This window comes from Vulpes lagopus, chromosome 18 (assembly GCF_018345385.1).
Source record: "Vulpes lagopus strain Blue_001 chromosome 18, ASM1834538v1, whole genome shotgun sequence".
In the NCBI taxonomy this organism is placed as follows: Eukaryota; Metazoa; Chordata; class Mammalia; order Carnivora; family Canidae; genus Vulpes; species Vulpes lagopus.
In genome coordinates this window covers 5,424,041-5,445,320 of record NC_054841.1, presented here as the reverse complement: position 1 = coordinate 5,445,320, position 21,280 = coordinate 5,424,041, and the positions used below count along the sequence as shown (strand labels likewise).

Below are 21,280 nucleotides of genomic sequence, written 5' to 3'. Positions count from 1 at the left end.
AGTGCTGAAAGTCAGAAAAAAGTCCAAGTCTCGCTACCAAGTCCTCAACTTGCACTTAACACGAGGGAGATTGGGGCAGGGGCCACTGACCTGCGCCCTGGAGCCGTCCTGGCTCTCCCAGTAGATCTCTGCTCCCAGCACCCACGCCCCTTCTCCCCTGCTTCCACGGATGCAGATCATGAGGGCATCCCCTGGGAGCTTGTCAGGAATGCAGAAGCTCAGGCCCCTCCACCCCCACCCCTGCAAAAGGAGGACTCAACCTTTTCACCAGAACTATCAATCTTTTCACCAGATCCCCAGGAGCCTTGTCACCAAAGTGTTTAAGGACAAGGATGCTGCTGGGCGTCCTTCTCAAGAGGAAGAGATAAGAGCTGTGGCAGGTGTGAGTGTTCTGGGAGGGCCGGGAGGGCCCGGGGAGGGCCACTGGGGGTGACACAGCCCCACTTGGCAGCAAAGGGGCACATGCTTGCCTCCTCCCTCTCCTGGCCTCCAGCTGCCTTGGCAAACAGCCCTTGGCCCCCACTCCAGCCCGTCACAGGGACAGCTCCTTCTTCAGTGACTCAGGCTGCGGCTGATCCAACCGTGAGACCGGAGACCACTCTGAGGTCACCCTCCTGGCAACCAAAGTCCGACGCTGACCGAGGGCCATTTTTCTTCCAGCTGCCCACATCCCCTCGACCTTGGCAGTGACTGACAGCCTTTGAGCAGGTTCTGCTGCCCTGTAGGCCTGTCCACTTTCCGTGAATGAAACTGGTTAACTAACGCAACTAGGCCCGAGCTGGTCCAGCCGGAGGCTTGGGGTTCAGAAAAGGAGGGAAGCCTCTGCTCCCTCGCCCCCACCGCCTGCTCCCCCGGCAAGGCCACAGAAGCCAAGGCCCCCAGCCCCACTCGTCCCACAGCCTGCCAAGGGCGGCTCCGGCGGCCTCTCCAGCTGTCTGGGGCCACGCGGTGAGCAGGGCCCGAGGGCTGTGGAAGGCCTCCAGCTCCGCTCATTATCGGAATTTAATCTGGATTCCGAGAGATCAAGAGGACTTGGTGGAAAGTGGCTGCCACAAGGGGAGAGATGCTGAGGCTAACCCAAAGCCAGCTAATCCCCGGCACCCCAGAGCCTTCCTGGAGCTCAGGCATGAGGCTCGCCAGAGAGCCAGATGTCCCAGCTCCACACAGCTGGGCGGCTGGCGGCAGCAAGGGCCCAGACCCCTCAGCAGAGGGAGCAGGCTGGCTGCACAGCAGGGTAGTCGGGACAGGGTCTGGGATCCTCTGGGGATCGGCCTGAAGAAGATGCATGTCCCCTCCCCGCTCCCCCACTTCCCGAATTGGGGAAATGCAAACAAGGGCCCCACTGCCACAAAAGCTTAGGCCTTCATCCCCACCGGAGACTGCAACACGAACACATTCAGCAGAGATGGGGGAAAGCACTGCTGCAGCCAAAACCTGGAGCCCCCCACCCCCATTTTCCTTAGAAGGTTTCTGCATTCCCTGCGATGATGGTGATCATGGTGAAGAAGATGGTGGGGGGGGTGATGGTGGTGATGGTGACAGTGGTGGTGATGGTAGTGTTGGTGTGGCGATGGTGATGATGAAGATGATGATGAATGTGGTGATGGTGATGGAGGTGGTGATTATGGTGGTGGTGGTGGTGATAATGGTGGTGATGGTGGTGGTGGTGGCCGTGATGGTGGTGGTGACAGTGGTGACACTAGTAACAGTGAACCGTTACCGAACACTTACTATGTTCTAAGTAAGCACGTGAACCCATTTTATCCTCACCACAGCCCTGGGAGGTAGATGCAGTTATTATCCCTTTGTACAGAGGAGGAAACTGAGGCTCCAAGGGTCACGCAGTGTCAGGATTTGAATCCATCCTCTTAATAGCCAGGCTATCCCACCTGGGGAATTTATACATCTGAATCATTTTGCTTCTGGACTAAAAAACAAAACAACCCACCCAGAAAAAGAGCATAAATAATTTTAAAAAATTGTTTGACTTTTTAATTTCTGGAGAGCAAAGGCCTTGCCTCTTTCTTTCGGGTATAAAAAGGAAATTCAGAAATCTAAAGACAGCAGCCCCTTCCTCGCCCCCCACTCCCTGCCTCTTTTATACGTTGCTCCTGCCAAGTTATCTCCTCTGCCTGAACATGAGCTGGAGGGTTGGGGCGTGGGTCCAGTTACTTCCGCTGGTGCACAGCACATGGCAGGTACTCAAACATTTGCCAACAATGGACCTGGTCTCCCAGCAAGCCAAATGCCCCCAGAGTCAGGAACCCAAAGCAAGGCTCACAGCCCCAGAGATGGCCTGTGGCCAAGCTGCTCCCTGGGGACAACCTATTATGCCCACCTTCGCCACCTGCCAGGAGCTGCCGACAGCTGCCCCGCCCATCCTTCTCCCAACCACAGTGACTCAGGCCTTCTCCCTCCCCAAAGGCCTCCGGATCCACCCCGTGGAACTAAGACAGGGGGCAGCAACCTTAAACCATGATGAGACAGGTGCCCACGATGCCAGCAGGTTGACACAGGCAGAAAGATGAGCAGCTGATGGCACCCCAGTGGGGAAGCCAAGGCTTGAGTTTCATTAAGCAAGGACTCGGTAGCTCACCGCGTCTGGGCACCATCATATCCCGCTGTCCTCCCTATGACCCGTGCTTGTCCCCACCTTAGGACCACGGCCTTTGCAATTCCCCTGACACTCCCCCTGTTCTAGCCCACGCCCCATTGCCAGATCCTTCTGGTCACTCAAACATCCCCAGCTCAACAAGGCCATCGATGACCAATCGCTTTATGAGGCCAGCTGGTCTCCTGGCTTCCTGCCCATCTTCTTCACCCCCTGTTCTGGGTTGGATCGTATCCCCTAAAAAGATAGGCTCAAGTCCCACCCCTGATACCTGTAAATGTGACCTGATTTGGAAAGAAGGTCTTTGCAGATTAACTGAACGGGTGAAGGAAGATGAGGTCTTCCAATGCAAGGGAGAAGTTCATGTGAAAGTGCAGGGCCACGAGGCAAGAGCAGAGAGTGGACCGATGCGGCTGGAAGCCAAGAGCACCGATAACGGATGGCCACCCCCGGGAGCTGCAAGAGGCAGGAAGGACCCCACCCCCCACCCCTCAAAGCTTTCAGAGGCAGCACTGCCCTGCCGACACCTGGACTTCAGACTCCTGGCCTCCAGGACCGGGGGAGAGCACAGCTCTATTGTTTCCAGCCACACACCTCGTGGCACTTGGTTAGGGCAGCCCCAGAAAGCGAGATCGCTCCTCAGCCACCGTCTTAGATGAGGCCCCCCCCTTCATGACCCGCGCTTGCTCGTCCCCACAGCCCAGTTCCCCAGCTAGCGCCGGCACGTGGGTGCTCAGGGTGGTGGGGTACACACATCGCCAGGCTCGCACGTCTCTCCCCCCATGCAGTGGCCTCTGTCCCCCACAGAGGAGGTACCGTGCCTGTCCCACCAGGCTGGCCTGACTCAGTCTCTGGTGTTGTCCCCAGCCCAGGGACCCCTCACGAGAAGTGGCGGCAGCCCAGCCAACCCCAGGGACCAGTGGCCAGGCAGGGCAAACACATTCCTGCATGGGAACTCGAAGAGGGCCGTGCAGGTGACACCAGCCAACCCTGCAGCTCTGTTCCGCCAAACCCACAAACCCACTCGGAGCAGCCACATTCCTGAGGCTAAGCCTCTTGATGGAGACTTCTGAGGCAGGTGTGGGGAGCCTGCCAGGGGGGTGGGGAGCCAGCAGGGCTCGGGGTGTGCACAGCGGGCCGATGGAGTGCTATTGACGGATTGCCTCTGGGCACCTGCCTCGCCTCCAATGAATCAGCCTTCAGGAGAAAAGTCAAACATGTGTTTTTGTTCAGGAGTCCGGGGGGATCTATCAGAGCACAGAGCCAACATGTGTCACACCCCAAGAAGGAACTCGATGCTTCTTCCTACCATTGGGTCTGGGGGCCAAGGCACAGATGCCAGGGTGCACTGGGGCATCCGAGTGCCTACACTAAGATTCGGAGGTGACTGCCACGACCCTGTGTCACTCCCCGCCCCCGATACCACACCCTCCTTCCCGGTACCCTCTCCTCCAGGAGGGTCTGCTGCTCCCCCCTCTCTGTAGGGGGGGGGAGTAGGGCAGCGCATTCGAGTGGCGGCTCTGAAATGCAAACCCAGCTGGTGCTAAGATACCATTTGTTGCTCATCAGACTGACAAAGACCAAAACAGTTTGATAAGAGAGGATGTCGTGAGCACGCGGGGCATCGGCCTCTCTTAGGTTATGGGTATAAACGGACCTAACCTCCAAGCACAGCCGTTCAGCGAAATCCATCAGTGGCCAACACGTGCACCCTCTGCCCCCACGATTCCATTTCCAGCGCTGTATGTGACAGACACGCAGCAGTGTGACGTAATGACAAAACCAACGGGCCGCCGCCTGCAACACAGAGACACGGGGGACCCACCGGGCACACGCGGGGAACTGGCTGCGGCCCGCCTCTCGGGGAATGCGTGGCAGTTCAAGGAAAAAGGATGTTCTCTGTGAATCAACACGGGGTCGCCCAGGCTCACTGTCAAGTGCTCACAGCAAGATGCAGGAGGGAGGATGTGACAAGATGCCACCTGCAAAACTACACACACGCACAGACGTTCACCGATTTGAGGAACCCAGAGGACTGGGGTGGGGGGAGGCTGCAGGGGATGGGGCTTGGAGCCCAGAACCCGTCTTATGCAACAATATCTTTGTAAAACAGATAGTTCCTGTAGGACTTTCTCAAGTCCTACTTCGGCCGCTTTCTCCCTGGACGGTGGTGACAGGCGGATGACACCTGTGCTTTGAGCTCCTAACTCTCCCGTGTCCCAGATGAGCACCACCCCCCAGGGCTACTGGGAATACGAAAGCAGCTCACAGCTGCAAACGCTGGAAACGCTCAGAAAGTGGGGCTTGGTGGTCTTAGTATTTAAGACCACCCCTGACACGGTGGCACTCGTGAAGGAGGTGGTGACTGCTCCTCTGTCCCCAGGGCGAGAACAGGTCCCCATCCCGGCTGCCAATGTGAGGACTGTCCCTCAGGAGGCGCCCACAGCACCTCCCGGCCATGAGTTTCGGAGCAATGGCATCGGGCGATGACACGAGGCGGCCGCTGGGCAGCACCGCCGGGAACACAGCCGCCTCTGGAATGCACGACGCTCCCTCGATGCTCCAGCCCATCCAGCTGGGGGGTCAGCTCCCCTGGCCTCTCGGGAGACCTCGACACTAAAGGGTCTCAAGACAGTAAAGTCTTTCAACACAGGATCTGGGTTCCTGGCCTTGTGCTTCTTAGAAAGCCGTTCTTTCTCTCTCTCTCTCTCTCTCTCTCTCTCTCTCTCTCTCTCTCTCTCTCTCCCCGCCCCTGGGGTTGGGAGTTTTAATCCCATTTTATCACCAGTGGCCGCCTTCACTGGTTGCCTGACATCATGTTTGGAAGCGAGCAATGGGCGAGAGGCAGACCCTCCACCAAGAAATGTTTCTTCCTCTTCCCTCTCCCCATCCCCCCCAGCCCTGAACACACGCAGACCCAGACCCCCCCCATAAATACCCACACAGGCTCACCTGGCTGGCTGTCCCCTCTTTAACTCAGTTTCCCGACAGGGAGAGTCTTAAGAAATAGTGACCTATGCCATCAACGTTCTTGAACAAATAGGTTCGGTGTAGGGCCTGACCCGTGGTCGGTGACCATGACAAAAGCAGCCCTGACCGCCCCTGCCCGGCCCCGCCCCGTCCTCTGGCCATCGGCCCCTTCCTCCTCTGCAGCCGAGGGCAGCTCAGCATGCCTCTCAGGCACCCGGCACGGTACCCACCTGCCCAAGTGCTCCTGCAGCACCTGGTAAACGCTGATCCGGAACGTCTCGTTGTCGAAGCGCTCCCGAATGTAGTCCTTGTAGATCCGGAATTCGGCTGCGGTCACAGCTTCTCCCTCTGGGATCTTGGAGAGATCGAACCGGAACTCCCGGTGGTGGTAACGTGGATAGAAGAACTCTTTGTCATGCTCCACTAGAAAGGGAAAGAAGACACAGCGACACCAGGAGCTCATTAGTAACTGCCTTTCAGGGCCCTGGCTCAGAGTCAAGCCCGCGGCCACAGGTCCCTAGTGCGAGCTGCCCCTTTCCTTGCTGCCCCCACTGCAGCCTGGACAGTCATGGCCTCAGACCCTGTGGTCACCTTGACATCAAGAGGAGTGACTCTGTATCAGCCCGCTGGGAAGAGTGGGGCATTGACCAAGCCATCCCGGAGCCGCTGGGCAGACCCGGGTTAGTGGGTGCACAGGCCTGGGTCAAATCCAGGGTCAGCCACCAACTAGCTGAGAGGTAATCTCCCTGGACCTCCATTTCCTCATCTAAATATGAAGATATTGGGGCACTTGGGTGGCTCAGTCAGCTAAGTGTTAGCCCTCGGCTCAGGTCATGGTCTCCAGGTCCTGGGATCGAGCCCCCATTCAGGGTCCCCGTGCAGTGGGGAGCCTGCTTTTCCCTCTACCTCTGCCTCTCTCCCAGCTCATGCTCTCTCGCTCTCTCTCAAATAAATAAACATCTTTTAAAAAAATAAAAATAAAAATGAGGATACTAATCCTGCATGGGTTATGGGGAGAGCTAAGTAACCTAACTCACATCAGCAGCTTAGCGTCTGGTGGGGCTCGACAACTGGGAGCTATTAGGAGTGTAGACAGACCTCACTCTGCCTATCAGGGGGTCCCCGGGGCCCAATGATGCTCAGCCCTGGCTGCATGTAGGAATCGCCGTGGGGGCTTTAAAAAAGTATCGACGCCCTGTCCCAGTGGTGAGCTGGTAAATATTTAGTAAGCGGCTCTCTGGGACCTGGTCTGTAGCATTTGCCAATTTCCATCTTGGCAGATTTCAAGCTACTGACGTGAAATCACTGACGATGGAGGTGGGAGTCTACCACAGGGGGGACTCTAGCTCACGGCTGTGCTCACCCCCCCCCCGCTCTCAACCAACTGACTCAGTACCTTTGGGGAGGGGGCCCAGAGATCTCTACTCCTTAAAGCCGCCCAGATGTTTCTAACAGCCAGTGGGGTTTACAACCACAGCCTTAGACTAAAAGCAGAAAAAGGACTGAATGGCAAGGTTGGGGGATGTGGCTTTTGACAGTGACTTCTGGAAAAAATAAGCCCTTCACCTTTATACTAGCAATGACTAAGAGATTATGCCCATTTCGTCGATAATAAATGTCGAAATGGACATAAGCCCAAAAAGAGTGTTCCTGGGAGGGGGCCTGTGGTTCCCAAGGTTCATGCATCCACTGGTCCAAACTGGAGCCGTCACGTTCTGGAGAGAAGCAGAATGGCCAAGTTCAGGCGGGTGTGCGGCATCTGCAGATACCTTTCTTCTCCTAGGAGACAAAGCCCCATCTCTGCTTCCTGCCTGGGGGTGGAGGGAGACCAGAGACACAGGGAAAACAGTGGGAACAGCGTTGCTGGAAGAGAGGAGAAACACGCTCAGCTTCAGTTCCAGCTTCGGCTCAATGAGCCCTAGAGGCTCTCAGGCCGGGTCAGGGTTGCCAGAGCTGCAAGCAGGACATGAACATCTTTGAGGAAAAAGGGTTCCCAACACTGGCAGCCCCAAGGCCCCTCCTACAGGCCATTATTTAAAAAAAAAAAAAGCTGTTTTAAACCTTAATAATAGTTCTAAAAGATACTGGGATGAGGGCAGCGGTGTTGACAAGTTATCCACTCATCAGGCTGTTCCCTGCTGGGCAGAGAGGGGGCAGGTGAAGTCCTCAAGGCCAGGGGACTCTGGCCGGGCACAGGAGACACCTTGCCTCTGCAGAGATCTCAGGAGGGTGACCTCTGACCCTCAGCTGCTGGAATCTTAGGGCCCTAGGAATGACCTCTTCAGAAACCATCCTGTGGTCCCTGCAGACACCACCTGTCCTCCTCACTTGCTCTGTGCTCGACACCCACACAGAGCACTTGCCTTCTGACCCAGTCTAAGAGAAAGGCTGAGCTGGGGACAAAGAATGCTGATAGGGGCGTCACCCATGGCCCCACTCTGATTTATGCAGAAGGCAGGGAGGAAGGCATCTTTGTGGTCGTCTCTAGGAAGTGCAGCCCACTGGGGATCAAGCGAGCCTCAGGAGGGGACCTCAGAGTGAGGGGGCATGGTAAACAGCCTTGACTCTGTCACTGTGGAAATGCCTGAAGCCAGTTCTCTGTCATCCTTCTAGCTCATTCAACCTTCAGGTCACCCTAGGAGGGGAACGCAATGCCATTCGTAGGGGATGCACCTGAGACCTGAGAATCCAAGAGGTGTTGAGTGGCCTGCCCAGGGCCAAAGAGCTGGGACTCAAATCCAGGCCCCACCAACCCTTAGCCACTTAGCATCTCAATGGCTGAGCCAACAGCTCTACAAGAGCAGCTCCTCTGCTTGTTGTCAGAACATTCTCATTGCGTGCGGGACAGCATGCATCCGGTGCGCACACAAACTGCATGCGTGCGGGTCTGCGCATCGTCAAAGCGAACCTACCATGGAGCCTCCTCCCGGGTCAAGAACCAGAACATCGCCAGGCCCTCTCTTCTCTTCCCCCAACTTCTCAAGCCTCTGGCTGGTTTTGCTTGTTTTAGAATATCATAAACAGGAAATAGTACGGCACGTATTCTTTTGCACTTGGCTTCTTTTACTCAACAGTGTTTGTGTGGTTCCTCTGCATTCCTGTGGCTGCTCATCCATCCTTGCTGCTGTCTAATATTCCACACTTGGATTACCCCACAATCCACACGTCCATTATACAGCTGGTGGGCATGCGGGTAGTTTGCATTTGGGGGCTCTCAGAGCAGCACGGCTCTGAGCATTCTGGTACCCGTGTTCCCTGCATCTTGGAGAATGTGGCTGGGCACCCAGAGGTGGCGTTGTGTGTGTTCACGTCAGGTCACACTGCCAAGTTCTCCCCACGTACCGCCCTGGGGGTTTTTTAGAGCATGCCAGGAGGATCCCAATGGAGAAATACAAGTCTGTCCTATTAAGGAGAGGGGCACAATCTGGGGACCCTCCAAGTGCTTTTCTGCAGTGGACTGGGTAAGGACAGTAAGACAGCAACCCCTGGAGAACGGCCCTGCACCCCAGCGAGCAGCCGGTGTGCACCCATGCAACAGGCCCCCCTTGCGCTCCCTCAATAAGTGAGCTTCCCATGAACACCCCAGAGCTGCCCCCCAGCCCCACCACCCTACCCAACCTGAGGTCGCCAAAGACCATCTCATAACCGAATGGAAAGGCTATTTTATGGCCACCATCTTGCCAGACTTCCAGGTAGCAGCATGCAACACTTGGTTCTTCCGGCCTTCGAAAACCTCGTCTTCCTGTGGCTTCCTGTACTGTGTGAACTGCTAGTTTCTCCCCAGCTCTCTAGCCATACCTTGAAACGTTCCCTTAGCTAGCCCCATTTAAGTCCCACGGAGCAGTGGAGTAACAGGGGAGCATTCCACAGGCCACCCCCCTGATATGGGTGGGGTGCTGATAGATCACACAAATAAAGTCTCCATTTCCAACCATCTGCCTCTGCCCTCCCCCAGAGAATGGGGGTGCAGAACCCCCAGCTTACAGCGAAGAACCCAGAAGTACAAAGAAGTACAAAGAAGCTGGTTCACGGAGCACCTGCTCTCTGTTGGGTCCCACTCTGGGCACTCTCAGCCATCATCTGACAGAGCCCGGTGAGGCGGGATTGATCCCCATTTCACAGATGAGGAGCCTGAGGCTCAGGGACGCAGATGACCTGCCCAAGGTCACACGTTAAGTGAGTGGCTGGGCTCTGCAGCTCACACTCTTGACCTTTACACTTTCTGGAGCCAGGTGCGCTCTTGGTGTGGTCTTGGCTAAGTTGATTGCCCTCTCATGCCTCCCCTCGCCCCAGGATGATACTGGCCCTTTCTCACCGAGCTATACAGAGTCGGCCCTTACAGCACTGTACGTTCATGTTTGCCTTTGTCTCGGGGCCTCTCAAACAATGAGAAGGGAGGATGACAAGCAGTGCTGAAGCCTCATGCGCCAGTGGGTATTTGCATAGTTGGGCTATGACAACGGTATTTGAAAAATACCAGTCAGACCAAACAATAAAGAAATGTTTGAATGAGCACGACATTAACACAGGTGCAACCACTGAAGTCACACCCAGTGAAGAAAGAAAACACTGATACATAATCACAGAAATCAATCTGTTCCTGCAGGTGTGTATATGCATAAGATTAAATGTATCCTAACTGTTAAGACAGTTAAGGGATCAGGGTTATGAGGTTTCTTTCGCTACCGGGACCTGGGACCTACGCAGAGAGTGGCCAGCTAAATTTCTCGCAAGCCTTTCCGGGCTCTCTGGAACAGGCTTCTGTGGGAATCGCCTTCATTAATTATTTTAAGACAATGAGCAGAAATGAACCGCGTCGGCCTCCTGCTCTTCCTGAGACCACATCATCGCGGGTTCTAAAAATAATTCTGTAATTTATCAAAAGACAGAAGAGTCATTTTTTAAAAAGAGCAGTTCGTGATCCGAAGCCCAAACCAAAATCCCACTCTCTCGCCTCCGAGGCTTCCACTCTCTCCAGAAGCCTCTCCACGGCATGGAATCCGCATCGTTTCAAGGTCAGGGGTCAGGACGGTTCAATGGTCACCAGAAAGTAGACAGAAGCAGGTACTTATAGGGAGAGAACACAGCTTTACGCTTCCTTCATATGCTACCGTACTTGATTACCCGAGACTCGGGTTTTTAAATCACTGTCTAGAGCTGATATATCCCTTTGTCCATAAAGAGAAGCTTTCTCAAGGCGATCCAGACCCTAGGAATCCAGCTCTTTCTGCACCGCCCTTAACATTCCAGCACCCCACCGGCTAAGCGAGCTCACAGGCATTAACGAAGACTTTCATCTTCGAAAGATTAAAAGAGCCCAAATCCCCGAGACCAAAAGATAAGTCCCAAGAAAATGGATTCCGGAAAACACCATCCTGACTGACAGCAACCAGCCCCCCAAAGCCCAATTCTAGCGTCCTCTTACAAAAGCCTGGAATAACCCCAAAGCAGGTCCTCGGAGGGGTAATTCTGGGATGGAGAGTGTTCCATAAAGGGTAGAGGCAGGTGGGAACCAGAAGCCGCCTACCAGGGTGTCCCTCTCATGACCCTAAGCCTGCTCCTCTGCGTCGCCCAGAGGTGTTTTGCCTCCTCTCAGCATCTGGGCTCGTCCTCCCACCGATGTTACACAAAATGCACAAGCATACCTCTCACTAAGTTAGTGCCCTCGGAACAAAGGGGTCATGGCAACCGAATGCAACTTGCCGTGTAGACTTGTAAAGGGCAGCATGTATTTATATAGTACCTGAGTGCAGGGTGGACACCATAAAATTAGGCATATGAACCTCCCAACATATTTTTACTTACATCCATACATAAAAATACACCCCAGAATACAATAAATTCTTACAAGTGCAAGAACACAGACCCAGGAGGTATCCTATTTCTCCTCCATGGGTTCTTTTGCGCCAGGTCCCAGCCCGCCCCGGTGGGCAAAGTGGCTGCAGTACAGCTCAGTTGATGTCACAAGTGGGTGGTGTGACCGTACCATGTCTTTCTCTTGGAAAGCCTCATGGGGCTCCCCCGGTCAAGCCCTGTGGTCCCAAGGAGCTGCCATCATGTCCCTTGACCCCTTTCTGCAGAGTTGAGGGAACAAGCCCCCAACGGGGCCAAACATGGGATTTTATTTTACTGGACCCTGGTGGGAAAGAGTCTGTTTGTTTTCTCTGCCCTGAACTCTAAGGGTGTAAGTCGGCCCTGTGGGCAGCCACGCGCCACTGCTGTGCTTCTAGAGAAAGCAGGTGTGTGGGAAAGAAGATGCCAGGCGGAGGGGAGCAGACATCAGCCTTGAGGAGAGAAGCCGCTCAGGTTTGATCCTCTGGGCCGGTGATCCCCATCCTTCCTAAAGTTTGGGGTTTCAATTCTTCCCATCTGTGAGTCATGCGGGGACCCCTCAAACAAGTCCCCTTCACGCTAGCTGGCATCAGGTTTTGCAGTTTGACAGTTTGCAACCTACCCCTTGCAACCAAAGCAGTTCTGAACAAAATAATCATGAGCCCAGTTATACTATTCCACACCCAGAAATGGAACCCAGGTAATAGTGGTTCTTTCTGGGTGACCACTTGCTACGAAAGCTGCGTTCTTCAGATCTGGATAATTTCCAAATACAAGATGACCCCCCGATCTGGCTCTGCAGGAGCACGAGCAATGGCTGACCCCATTGTGAAACCCCAGTGCCCAGCACAGCTGGACACACAGTAGGGCTCCATGTCTATTGGATTGAATATATTATTCTTTGTGTAATTCCCTTCTAGTCTTTAAATAACATACACACTATAAAGCGTACAGATCGTAAGTGTTCACAAAGCTCGATTAACTTTCTCAAATTAATCCAAACACACCCAGAGCTGGAAATGGTACATTCATTCCTAGAACTGAAGATCTCTCCACAAGGCCCCTCTTGAACACAGGCCCCACCTCCCCAAAGGTGACCAGCATCCCAGCACCCTGACCCCACAGACTCAGTCCACCTGCTGGGTGCTAACCTCCTGTGTCTGCTTCCGTCACTCAACCTCCCCCTGTGCAGCTGCGTGAAGAGGTGGATCATCCATTTCTAACTGCTGCATAGAACCCTGCTGCATGAATAGGCCACAATCTATTCTTGGATGGGCCTTTGGGCCGTTTCCAGTCTGGGGCTGTTATAAACTGTGCTATGAGGAACGTCCTGAGCATGCCTTTGGGCGAACATGTTTCCAATGGGTGGACACTTTGAAGCAGGACTGCTGGTCACAGGGCGGGAGTGTGCTCGTCTGTAGTGTACGCATCTGTTTCCATGTCAAGCATTTGATGGTAACAGGGAATGGGGCCAAATGAGACACAGTCCCTAAAGGAACAGTTCATTCTAGTTTATTTTAGTGAACCTCAGTGCGTCTGTTTAGGTAGGAGGGAGTTCTTCATGGGGAAGATGTTGGATGCAGGCCTGAGGAAGGATGGAGGTTGCCCAGCCCCAGAGAAAAGGCAGAGGAAACAGACTGGCCCGAAGAGCTCCAGTTATAAACCTTTTTCATGAGGATGAGGCTCTGGGAATCAAGTGAGCCAAGCAGAGTCCACAATATAACCAGAAGCTAGAACTGAGCTTTCAAGGACCCTTGACGGCTTAAGATCCCGTATCCCAGAATCACCCCCCAGCCTGATTGGACTCTAAAACCTCCAATACAGGCTTCCCTTCTTTTCTCCATGGATGCGATTCATGCACATACCAGAACTCGGGGGAGCTGACTGTGACAAGGCAGCTGTCAGAAGGCGATTTATGTTCCCACTGCTTTGGGACGTGAGCCTCGACGGTGGCTCTTCGTTCCTTCAAAGATTTACATGGTGAGATGCAGGAGCTTGACAAAGCCACCAGGGGCGTGCCACAGGCTGGGAGCTCTGGAAGACGGACAAGACGTATCCAACTACTCTACCAGGAAAATGTTCATTCGCTCGGTAACAGGAGTGTTGACACACTCTGCTGCACACTGTTACAGAAGAGAGGACGCTGTCCTGAACCCACAGGGAAGGAGGAATACCCCATAAAAGTCTAAAATGATACATGCCACCGGGAAAATATCTCCGCGTCTCCTCACACCCCACTGTGCTCATTCCACAAGGGCTTCCTGACACCCCCCGCCCCCCGCCACCGCCAGCAAGGTGGGAGAGCCCTCCGTCGTCTTGTGAGGGAGAGCGGGGATGAAGACAGATGAGAGCCCAGTTAGATGGCAGCTCTGTCACCTGCTGACCCCTAAGCTAGCTAATGGCTACTGTGTTTTCAAATCTATTCTTTTTTTTTTAAGATTTTATTTATTTATTTGATAGAGAGAGAGCAAGCTTGGGTAAGAGGGAGAGGGAAGAGAATCTGAAGCAGACTCCACACTGAGCACAGAGCCCGATGTGGGGCTCCATCCCACAACCCAGTGAGCATGACCTGAGCTGAAACCAAGAGCCGGACGCTTAACCAACTGAGCCATCAGGTGCCTCTCAATTCCATTCTTAATTGTGGTATAAAATAGACCTAAGATTTACCCTTAAGCATTTTTTGTGTGTAGTTCGGTTGTGTTAAATACACTCGCGGTGCTGCACAACCAATACCCAGAACTATTTCAATCTTGCAAAAGTGAAACTGTATGCGTCAGACAAGCCCCTCATTGTCCACCCCCAGCCCCGGCGCCCACCATTCTATCTTCTGTGTCTATGAATCCGGCTTGTGTAGGGGCCTTGTAAGGGAGGTCTTTTTGGGCCTGGTATATGTCACTGAGCATCACATCCTCCAGCTTCATCCACGCAGTAGCAGGTGTCAGGATTCCTTTCCTTTTCAGGGCTGAATAGTATTCCATTGTCTTATAGACCATATTTTGTTTATCTGTTTATCTGTCGATGGACACTCCAATTGCTCCTACCTCTGGTTACTGTAAATAATGCTCCTGTGGACATGGGTAGGCAAATGTCTCCTCCGAGGCCCGCTTTCAATTCTCTTGGGTGGTGGAACTACTGGACCATATGGCAATCCTATTTTTAATTTTTTGAGGAATGGCCATACTGTTTTCTGTAGAAGCTGCACCATTTTACAGTCCCACCAACTGTGCGCCAGGGCCCCAAGTTTTTTCCACATCCTCACCAACAAGCACCGACCTGTTATTTTCTGAAGTTTTGTTTTGTGTTGATAGTAGCCACTCTCCTGGGGGTGAGGCGGATAGTCACGATTATAAAGGCCCTCCCCCACCGTCCTGGAAGCCACATCAAATGTGTCACACGCAACATCTCGTGGAATCCTTATAAAATCCCTGCTCAGAGGCAGGCACGTGAGTCGTGTCCATCTTACAGATGAAGACACTGAGGCTCAGAGAGGCAAGGTCACTTCCCCAGAGGCACACGGCGGGTCTGAACACCCACACGGTCTTCCCCGCTCGGCCGTGCGGACTCTCTCCCCGACACCGGACACCGCCAACATCCCAGCCGTGGAGATAATCACGTAAGGACAACTCTGAAGGACAGCGAGCTCTTGGCCCACAAGTCACACTGACAACAGCAATCTCCTTAAAAGCTGCACTCCGTAAAGACCGCACGGGACTCAGGTCCCTCTTCGGATTGTAAGTTTTGCGCCTGCCCAAGGCCAGAGTCACCCTGGAGGGAAGGTGACAGCTTGAAGACGGCCTAGCATTAACCTGTCTCCCCATCCTCCCTCCGCAGCCCCCCACATCAGGGTGGGGGGCAGGGCCCTGCCGGGCGGAGGGCACACAAGCAGCATTGTCTCCCCTGCCCCCCATACTGCCGCTTCAACTCTCGAACTTTCCACCAAATACTTGGGCTGCCAACGAGACCACCTGGAGTCCCAGCGCCGGGCGCTCCGAGAGGGTCTTCGGAGACACTGCCTCCTTGTTCGATGCCCAGCGACGCAGGCGCGGAGGCCAGGCCGCTGGCAGGCCAGGCATCTGTCATCGGGGCCGCGGCCCAGATGTGGGGGGGGTGGGGCCGGGAATCACTGTACCGCAAGATTAAACGCTTCAGTGTCAACATGTGCGCCGCGTTGCCCGAACAATGTTATCATTGTGAATTGAATGGACCAAAGGGTTTAGGGGATGGGGTGGAGAGAGGGGAAAAAAGATGGGTTTAATTATCTCTAGGGCCGAAGCCAGTTGTTTGCCTAAAAAGACCCAGACGCTGGTCGAGCTGAAAAGAAAAATGGGCTGTAAGCACACGCGGATCCTCCGGCCATAAACCGAGGCAGCCCTCCCTCCTCCACGGGCGCCCAGCTCCGCGGGGGCAGGGGCCCACCCCAGGGCCCCCTGGGTCCCCAGCTCATCCGCGGCCAGTTGAAAAGGAGGGAGAAGAATGGAAACTGGCTACTATTTTCAGCTCAACTAGTCATTGGCAACCAGGGGTGATCTCGTCCTCCCTGCCACCCCGCCGAGGGGTGTTGGGCAATGCCTGGAGCATTTCTGTTTGCCACAACTCGGGGGGGGGGGGGTTGCTACTGGCGTCTAGTGGGTGGAGGCCAGGGACATTGCTAAACATCCTGCAGGGCACAGGACGGCCCCCCACCGCAGGGAACGGCCCAGCCCCCACTGTCAATCATGCCACGTGGAGAATCCCCAGCAGACAAGCAGATCAACCTCAAGAGCGCATGGGAACCTGCGTTTGCACCCCATCCGGGCTCTCAGCGAGATGGGTGGGTCCCCAGGCTCACTGGGTCTCAGTTTTTCCCTCTATAACAAAGGGATGGATTTGGGGTGCCTGGGTGGCTCAGTCAGTTAAGCATCCGCCTTTGGCTCAGGTCATGATCCTGGGGGTCCTGGGATCAAGTCCCACTTTGGGCTCCCTGCTCAGTGGGGAGTCTGCTCCACCCTCTCCCTCTGCTCCCCCCCCATTTGTTTTCTCTTTCTCTCTCTCTCTCCTTGCAAATAAATAAAATCTTAAAAAAAAAAAAAAAAAAAAAAAAAAAACAAGGGATGGATTTAACTGGTCTCGCCCCCTCCCCATACTTCTATTAGGTTGTACCAGAGAAAGTCACCAACATTCTATCAATCTTGACCTGTATGGTTCAGCCTCTAAACTTGGATTCCGTATCTGTGCTTCCAGCATGACAGCCACTAACCACGTATGTCGATGAGCACTGGAGACGTGGCTTGGGTGGCTGGGAACGGAGTGTTCACCTCTATCCTGGTGTGATTCTCTGGATCTAAATGGCCACATGAAGCTAGTGGCTCCTGTATTAGCACAGATACACAACATTCCCATCGTGCCAGAAAGTTCTATCAGACAGCAATGCTTTACAGTATCAGTGTGCTGGCTTCTTAGAGCAACAAGATGATACCTAGAGCTTACTGCAAACCAGGGTCTGAATACACGCTCTCAGAGGCACAAGAGGGGTTCACCCCACCTCACCCCACCCCACCCGAAAGACACTGTAAGAAATTCCATGGAAGCTTGGAGCTGTGCATGAGGGCTGGGATGGAAGCTGGTGACTCCGTGGCTCTCAGTTCTGTCCGTAAACAGGCATGACGACCCCTGCTCTGGTCACAGGACCCCTGGGAACCTGTCACTTGGTGACTGACATCGCGATGGATAATCATCAGACACACCAAGTTCAGGAGCTCAGGGCAGGGGCTTTGCTCCAGGTCCACCCTGAGCACCCCAGCCCCTTCCCTCTTGCTGAGTTGGGCTCAGCCTCATGGTCACAGCCCCACAGGGCCGCCGTCCCTTAACATCCCCTCCCTGCTAGCCCGTCCTGTTTCCCTCCTAGAACTTAACTGCTCTGATTATCTTACTGATTGGCCTGCTGACCTGTCTATTTCCTGTCTTCTCTTCTAGATTTTACCTCCAAGAGAATACAAACTGAGCAAGGGCATAGAACAAAGCAGGTTTCAGCCGTGGAGCTACGCTGGGGTGAGAGAGTCCTGGCTCCACGGCCCATCCAGGGGGCTTAGCAAGTTACTTCTCATCTGTGAAATGGGAGGATGATAATACTTATTTCATCAGGCTGTTGTTGGGTTAAAACAGACAAGGGATAAAAAAAAAAAAAAAAAAAAAAAAAAAAAAAACAGACAAGGGATTTGCAAACACCAGCGTGGTCCAGAATCACCTAGGAGCTCGTCAACATAGAGACCCCTGGGGCTGACTCCCAGCATTTTGAATCCAGGGGGCCTGGGGTGGAGCCTTCAAAACCAGCATTTCTAACACACTCAGGGGATGCTGATGGCCTGGGGACCCCACTATGAGAATCACTAGAATAGAGGCTGTCTGTGGAGTCCCAGGAGGTCGATGTGAGCTGTCACTATGTGGTTCTTCTCCACTGTTCCATCTGCTGGACTCACCTGCCTGGCACTTGGCTGAGTCTGGAGTAGCTCAGTGAAGAGCCCTCAGAAACGTCCCCCGCAGGCCCCCTCGCCTCACTCAGCTCAAGGAGCGCTGGAAAACTGAGGCCTCAGGTGGGCCAGGGGCCTGACCGCCTGGGTTAGAGCCTGGGTCACAGGCTCTGCCGATCACCAGCAGGGACTCAGGACAAGTTACCCACCTTGGGGAGGCTCAGCTTCCCTCCTCTGTAAAATGGAGACATTAAGGGGCCTCCAGTTTTGGGGCCTTCTGAGAAGTCAAGGACACAGAGGCTAGCAATCACGGGGCATGGGAGGGGGGACACATGTGCCTTGACCAGAGCAGGCCCCAGGAGCGGCCGGCGGCGGGGAAGGAGCTGCTGCGGGACAGGAGGGTGCCTCTCCAGACCTCCCCCCAAAGCAGCCAGAGAGATTCCTGGGTCAGCTGGCAGGCACAGCTGGTTTAAGGTATTTTTGAAGCAAATCAAACCAAATGAGAATTTATAATCCTTCCTGAGGTCTGGGTTCCATCAAACCCAAACTCATTAGGCCCGGGCTATACAGGTGCAGCTAAGGAAGAGATGGGTGTGCGTTTCCTCCGTGCCGGGCTCCCATCTCCCTTTCAAAATAAGAGTTTCTCTAAAGCCCTGAACTTGGGCCAAAACACCACAGAGCCATCTGCACACAGGATGGTGCAGAGGTGTGCAAAGCCGGTGCCAGGGGCTGGCGGGCTGGTTCGCTGGAAACCAGCAATCTTCAGGAGCCTGATGCATTTGATATTCAAAGTTCTTTTTTTTTTTTTTTAAGTTTATTTTTAAGTCATCTCTACACCCAACAAGGGGCTCGAACTCATGACTCTGAGATGAAGAGTCGCATGTTCCACTGACTGAGCCAGCCAGGCAGCCCAATGTTCGTATTTTCCACCAGCTGAATGAACTCGGATTCCCAAGCTGAACTACGAAAATAGCCTCCACATCACAGCCTTGTCCTCTGAACCTATTTCTGGTAAGGGAAGGAGAATCAGCAATCAAACCAAAGAATGGCTTCGAAATCTGCGGCATGTGATCAGGAGAGGTGCAGCCGGCTTGCAAAGCGAGTCTCCAGCTTGCATGACGCAGTTCTAAATGGGGTCGTCTTATAAATCACTGGAAATGACTAACAATTTAAGAGAATTCCTGTGCAATTAAACTTTTTTGGGGGACTCGACCCCAGGACTCCGGGATCACGCCCTGAGCCAAAGGCTGAGCCACCCAGGCATCCCCCTGTACAATTAAATTTATATAAAGCTTAAAAACAGGCGAGGCTCATCTATGCCATTACAAGACAGGACAGTGGGCGCCCTTGGGGAAGAGCGCAAAGGCGGCTCTGGGAGCCGATTGTGTCCTGTTTCTGGATTTGTGCACCGCTCTGTACACATTTACACGTCAATAAACAGTGTTAGTAGCAAATGTCGGCTGGCTTTATCCACCTTCAGTTCAACATAAAAAGTATTTGTTCCTTTATCTCCTCTGTTGTGAGAGGTATGATCAATGTCATGGCAGCTCTTTGGGGGGAAAAACTACCTTTATCAATGTTAAGATGTTTTGGTTTCAGAAACAATGATAATCAAAGAAATGGGGGTTTGATGCCTGAAGCAGACATTTATGTGGCCTCCTACTGCCCTCACACAGGACCTGCCCACTAGCAAGGCTGTTTACCAACTGGCTCCAAACCCAGCCTTTGAGCCTGAGGAGCACTTCGGGATCAAGTTTAAGAGGCAGGGCTCAGGAACTGGATCTCTGAATTTAAATTCACATCCTGGCTTTATATCCTAGGCCAGCTACTTTACTTCTCCGTGCTCAGTTTTCTGGTCTATAAAATAGGGAAAGATGAGGATGGCCTCCCCCTGAAATGGTGGTCACGAAAATTCACGAAGTTAATTTAGGTAAAGAGAACGAAGGGTGCTTGGCACACAGTAAGCCCCTGACAAATGTTACCTACTTAGATGATCATCGTGGTGGCTAACACTGCTCTAGCTGAATAGTTGCTATACCCCCAGGCCCTCGAACCACCGTAAGGGACCAGAACCTGACTCCCAGCCACCTTATTTACGTAGCATGATCTACCTTCTAGACCCAACTGATGTGGGCATGAACATGTGATTCACTGTGCCTAAGAGTCTCTCCCCAGAAATTTTAGTTGAGTTAAAGAGGTTAATCATGTCATCAAGAAGCCAAGTTCTGGGACCCCTGGGTGGCTCAGTGGTTGAGTGTCTTCTGCTCAAGGCGTGATCCGAGGGATCCAGGATCAAGTCCCTGCTTCTCCCTCTGCCTGTCTCTGCCTCTCTCTCTCTGTGTCTTTCATGAATATCTAAATAAATCAAAAAAAAAAAAAAAAGAACCCAAGTTTCTTCTCTTTGCTCTGCCATTGTCTCCACATGATATCTAATCCCTAGGCCTGTTGCCTCATGATCACGAGATGGCTGCCACGACTCCAAACATCACATCTTCACAGAACCACACTCAAGGCAGAAAAAAGAAGAAGAAGAAGAAGAGTACAGAGAGTTCTGTTTGCTCAGCTGTCACTCATCTGAAAGCAAAATATTTTTCAGGAGAACCACCTCCTATCCCATTCCTCCCCTAGCAAATTTCCTCTCGTGTCTCTCACTGGCTAGGACCACAACCTGTGGCCATTCCACCCTGCTAGGGAAGTTGGGAAAGCAAGTATGTGGCTAGCCAGATAGTTGTAATTACAAGTTGCTGTGGGTGGCCTTCTTTCTCCCAATCGGCATAGGAGCAGAGGAAGCCAGTGAGGCAGAGAGGCAAGAGGGGCTGTTCACTAACAGATGAGGGACACGGACAGAACAATACTTGGATTCTCTACGGACCTGCAGCTTGCCGGCATGCCCTTTCCTCCGGCGTGGGAATGCACTGATTTCTTCCCACTCCCCCCCCCAATTTAAGCTCCTTTGAATGGATTTATTTTGCCAGCAACCATAGAATCCTGTTTCATGTACTCTTGTTCACACCAAACACACACCGCCCAAAAAATAATCCCTGAAAATACCTTCTACCTCCTTCTCCTCTGATCATCCATCCATTCTTTTTTTTTTTTTTTTTTAAGATTTTAGTTATTTATTCATGAGAGACACGGAGAGCAAGGCAAAGACACCGGCAGAGGGAGAAGCAGGCTCCCTGCGGGTAGCCCAATGTGGGACTCAATCCCGTGACTCTGGGATCACACCCTGGGCCAAAGGCAGATGCTCAACTGCTGAGCCACCCAGGTGCCCCTGATCATCCATTCTAACCGTGAACCCAAGGATGCGCTCAGACCCTCGCACGTTACTGCAATCTTGCAAACCAGCAGAAGCAACCCGGAGCCCAGAGCCCACCTGCTGGAAGAAGTAGTTTCAGGCTGTCCGTGGGCACACGAGGTT

At 53.4% G+C, this 21,280-nt stretch overlaps 1 protein-coding gene across 1 annotated transcript in view; it reads right to left on the bottom strand.

The window, feature by feature from the left end:
• BMP7 (bone morphogenetic protein 7) overlaps positions 1 to 21,280 on the bottom strand; it is a 90,198-nt gene that overhangs the window by 50,755 nt on the left and 18,163 nt on the right. Inside the window, exon 2 of the mRNA XM_041732127.1 lies at positions 5,812 to 6,004. Within this exon, the coding sequence (XP_041588061.1) occupies positions 5,812 to 6,004 (193 nt within the window). The remainder of the gene's footprint in view (positions 1 to 5,811; positions 6,005 to 21,280) is intronic.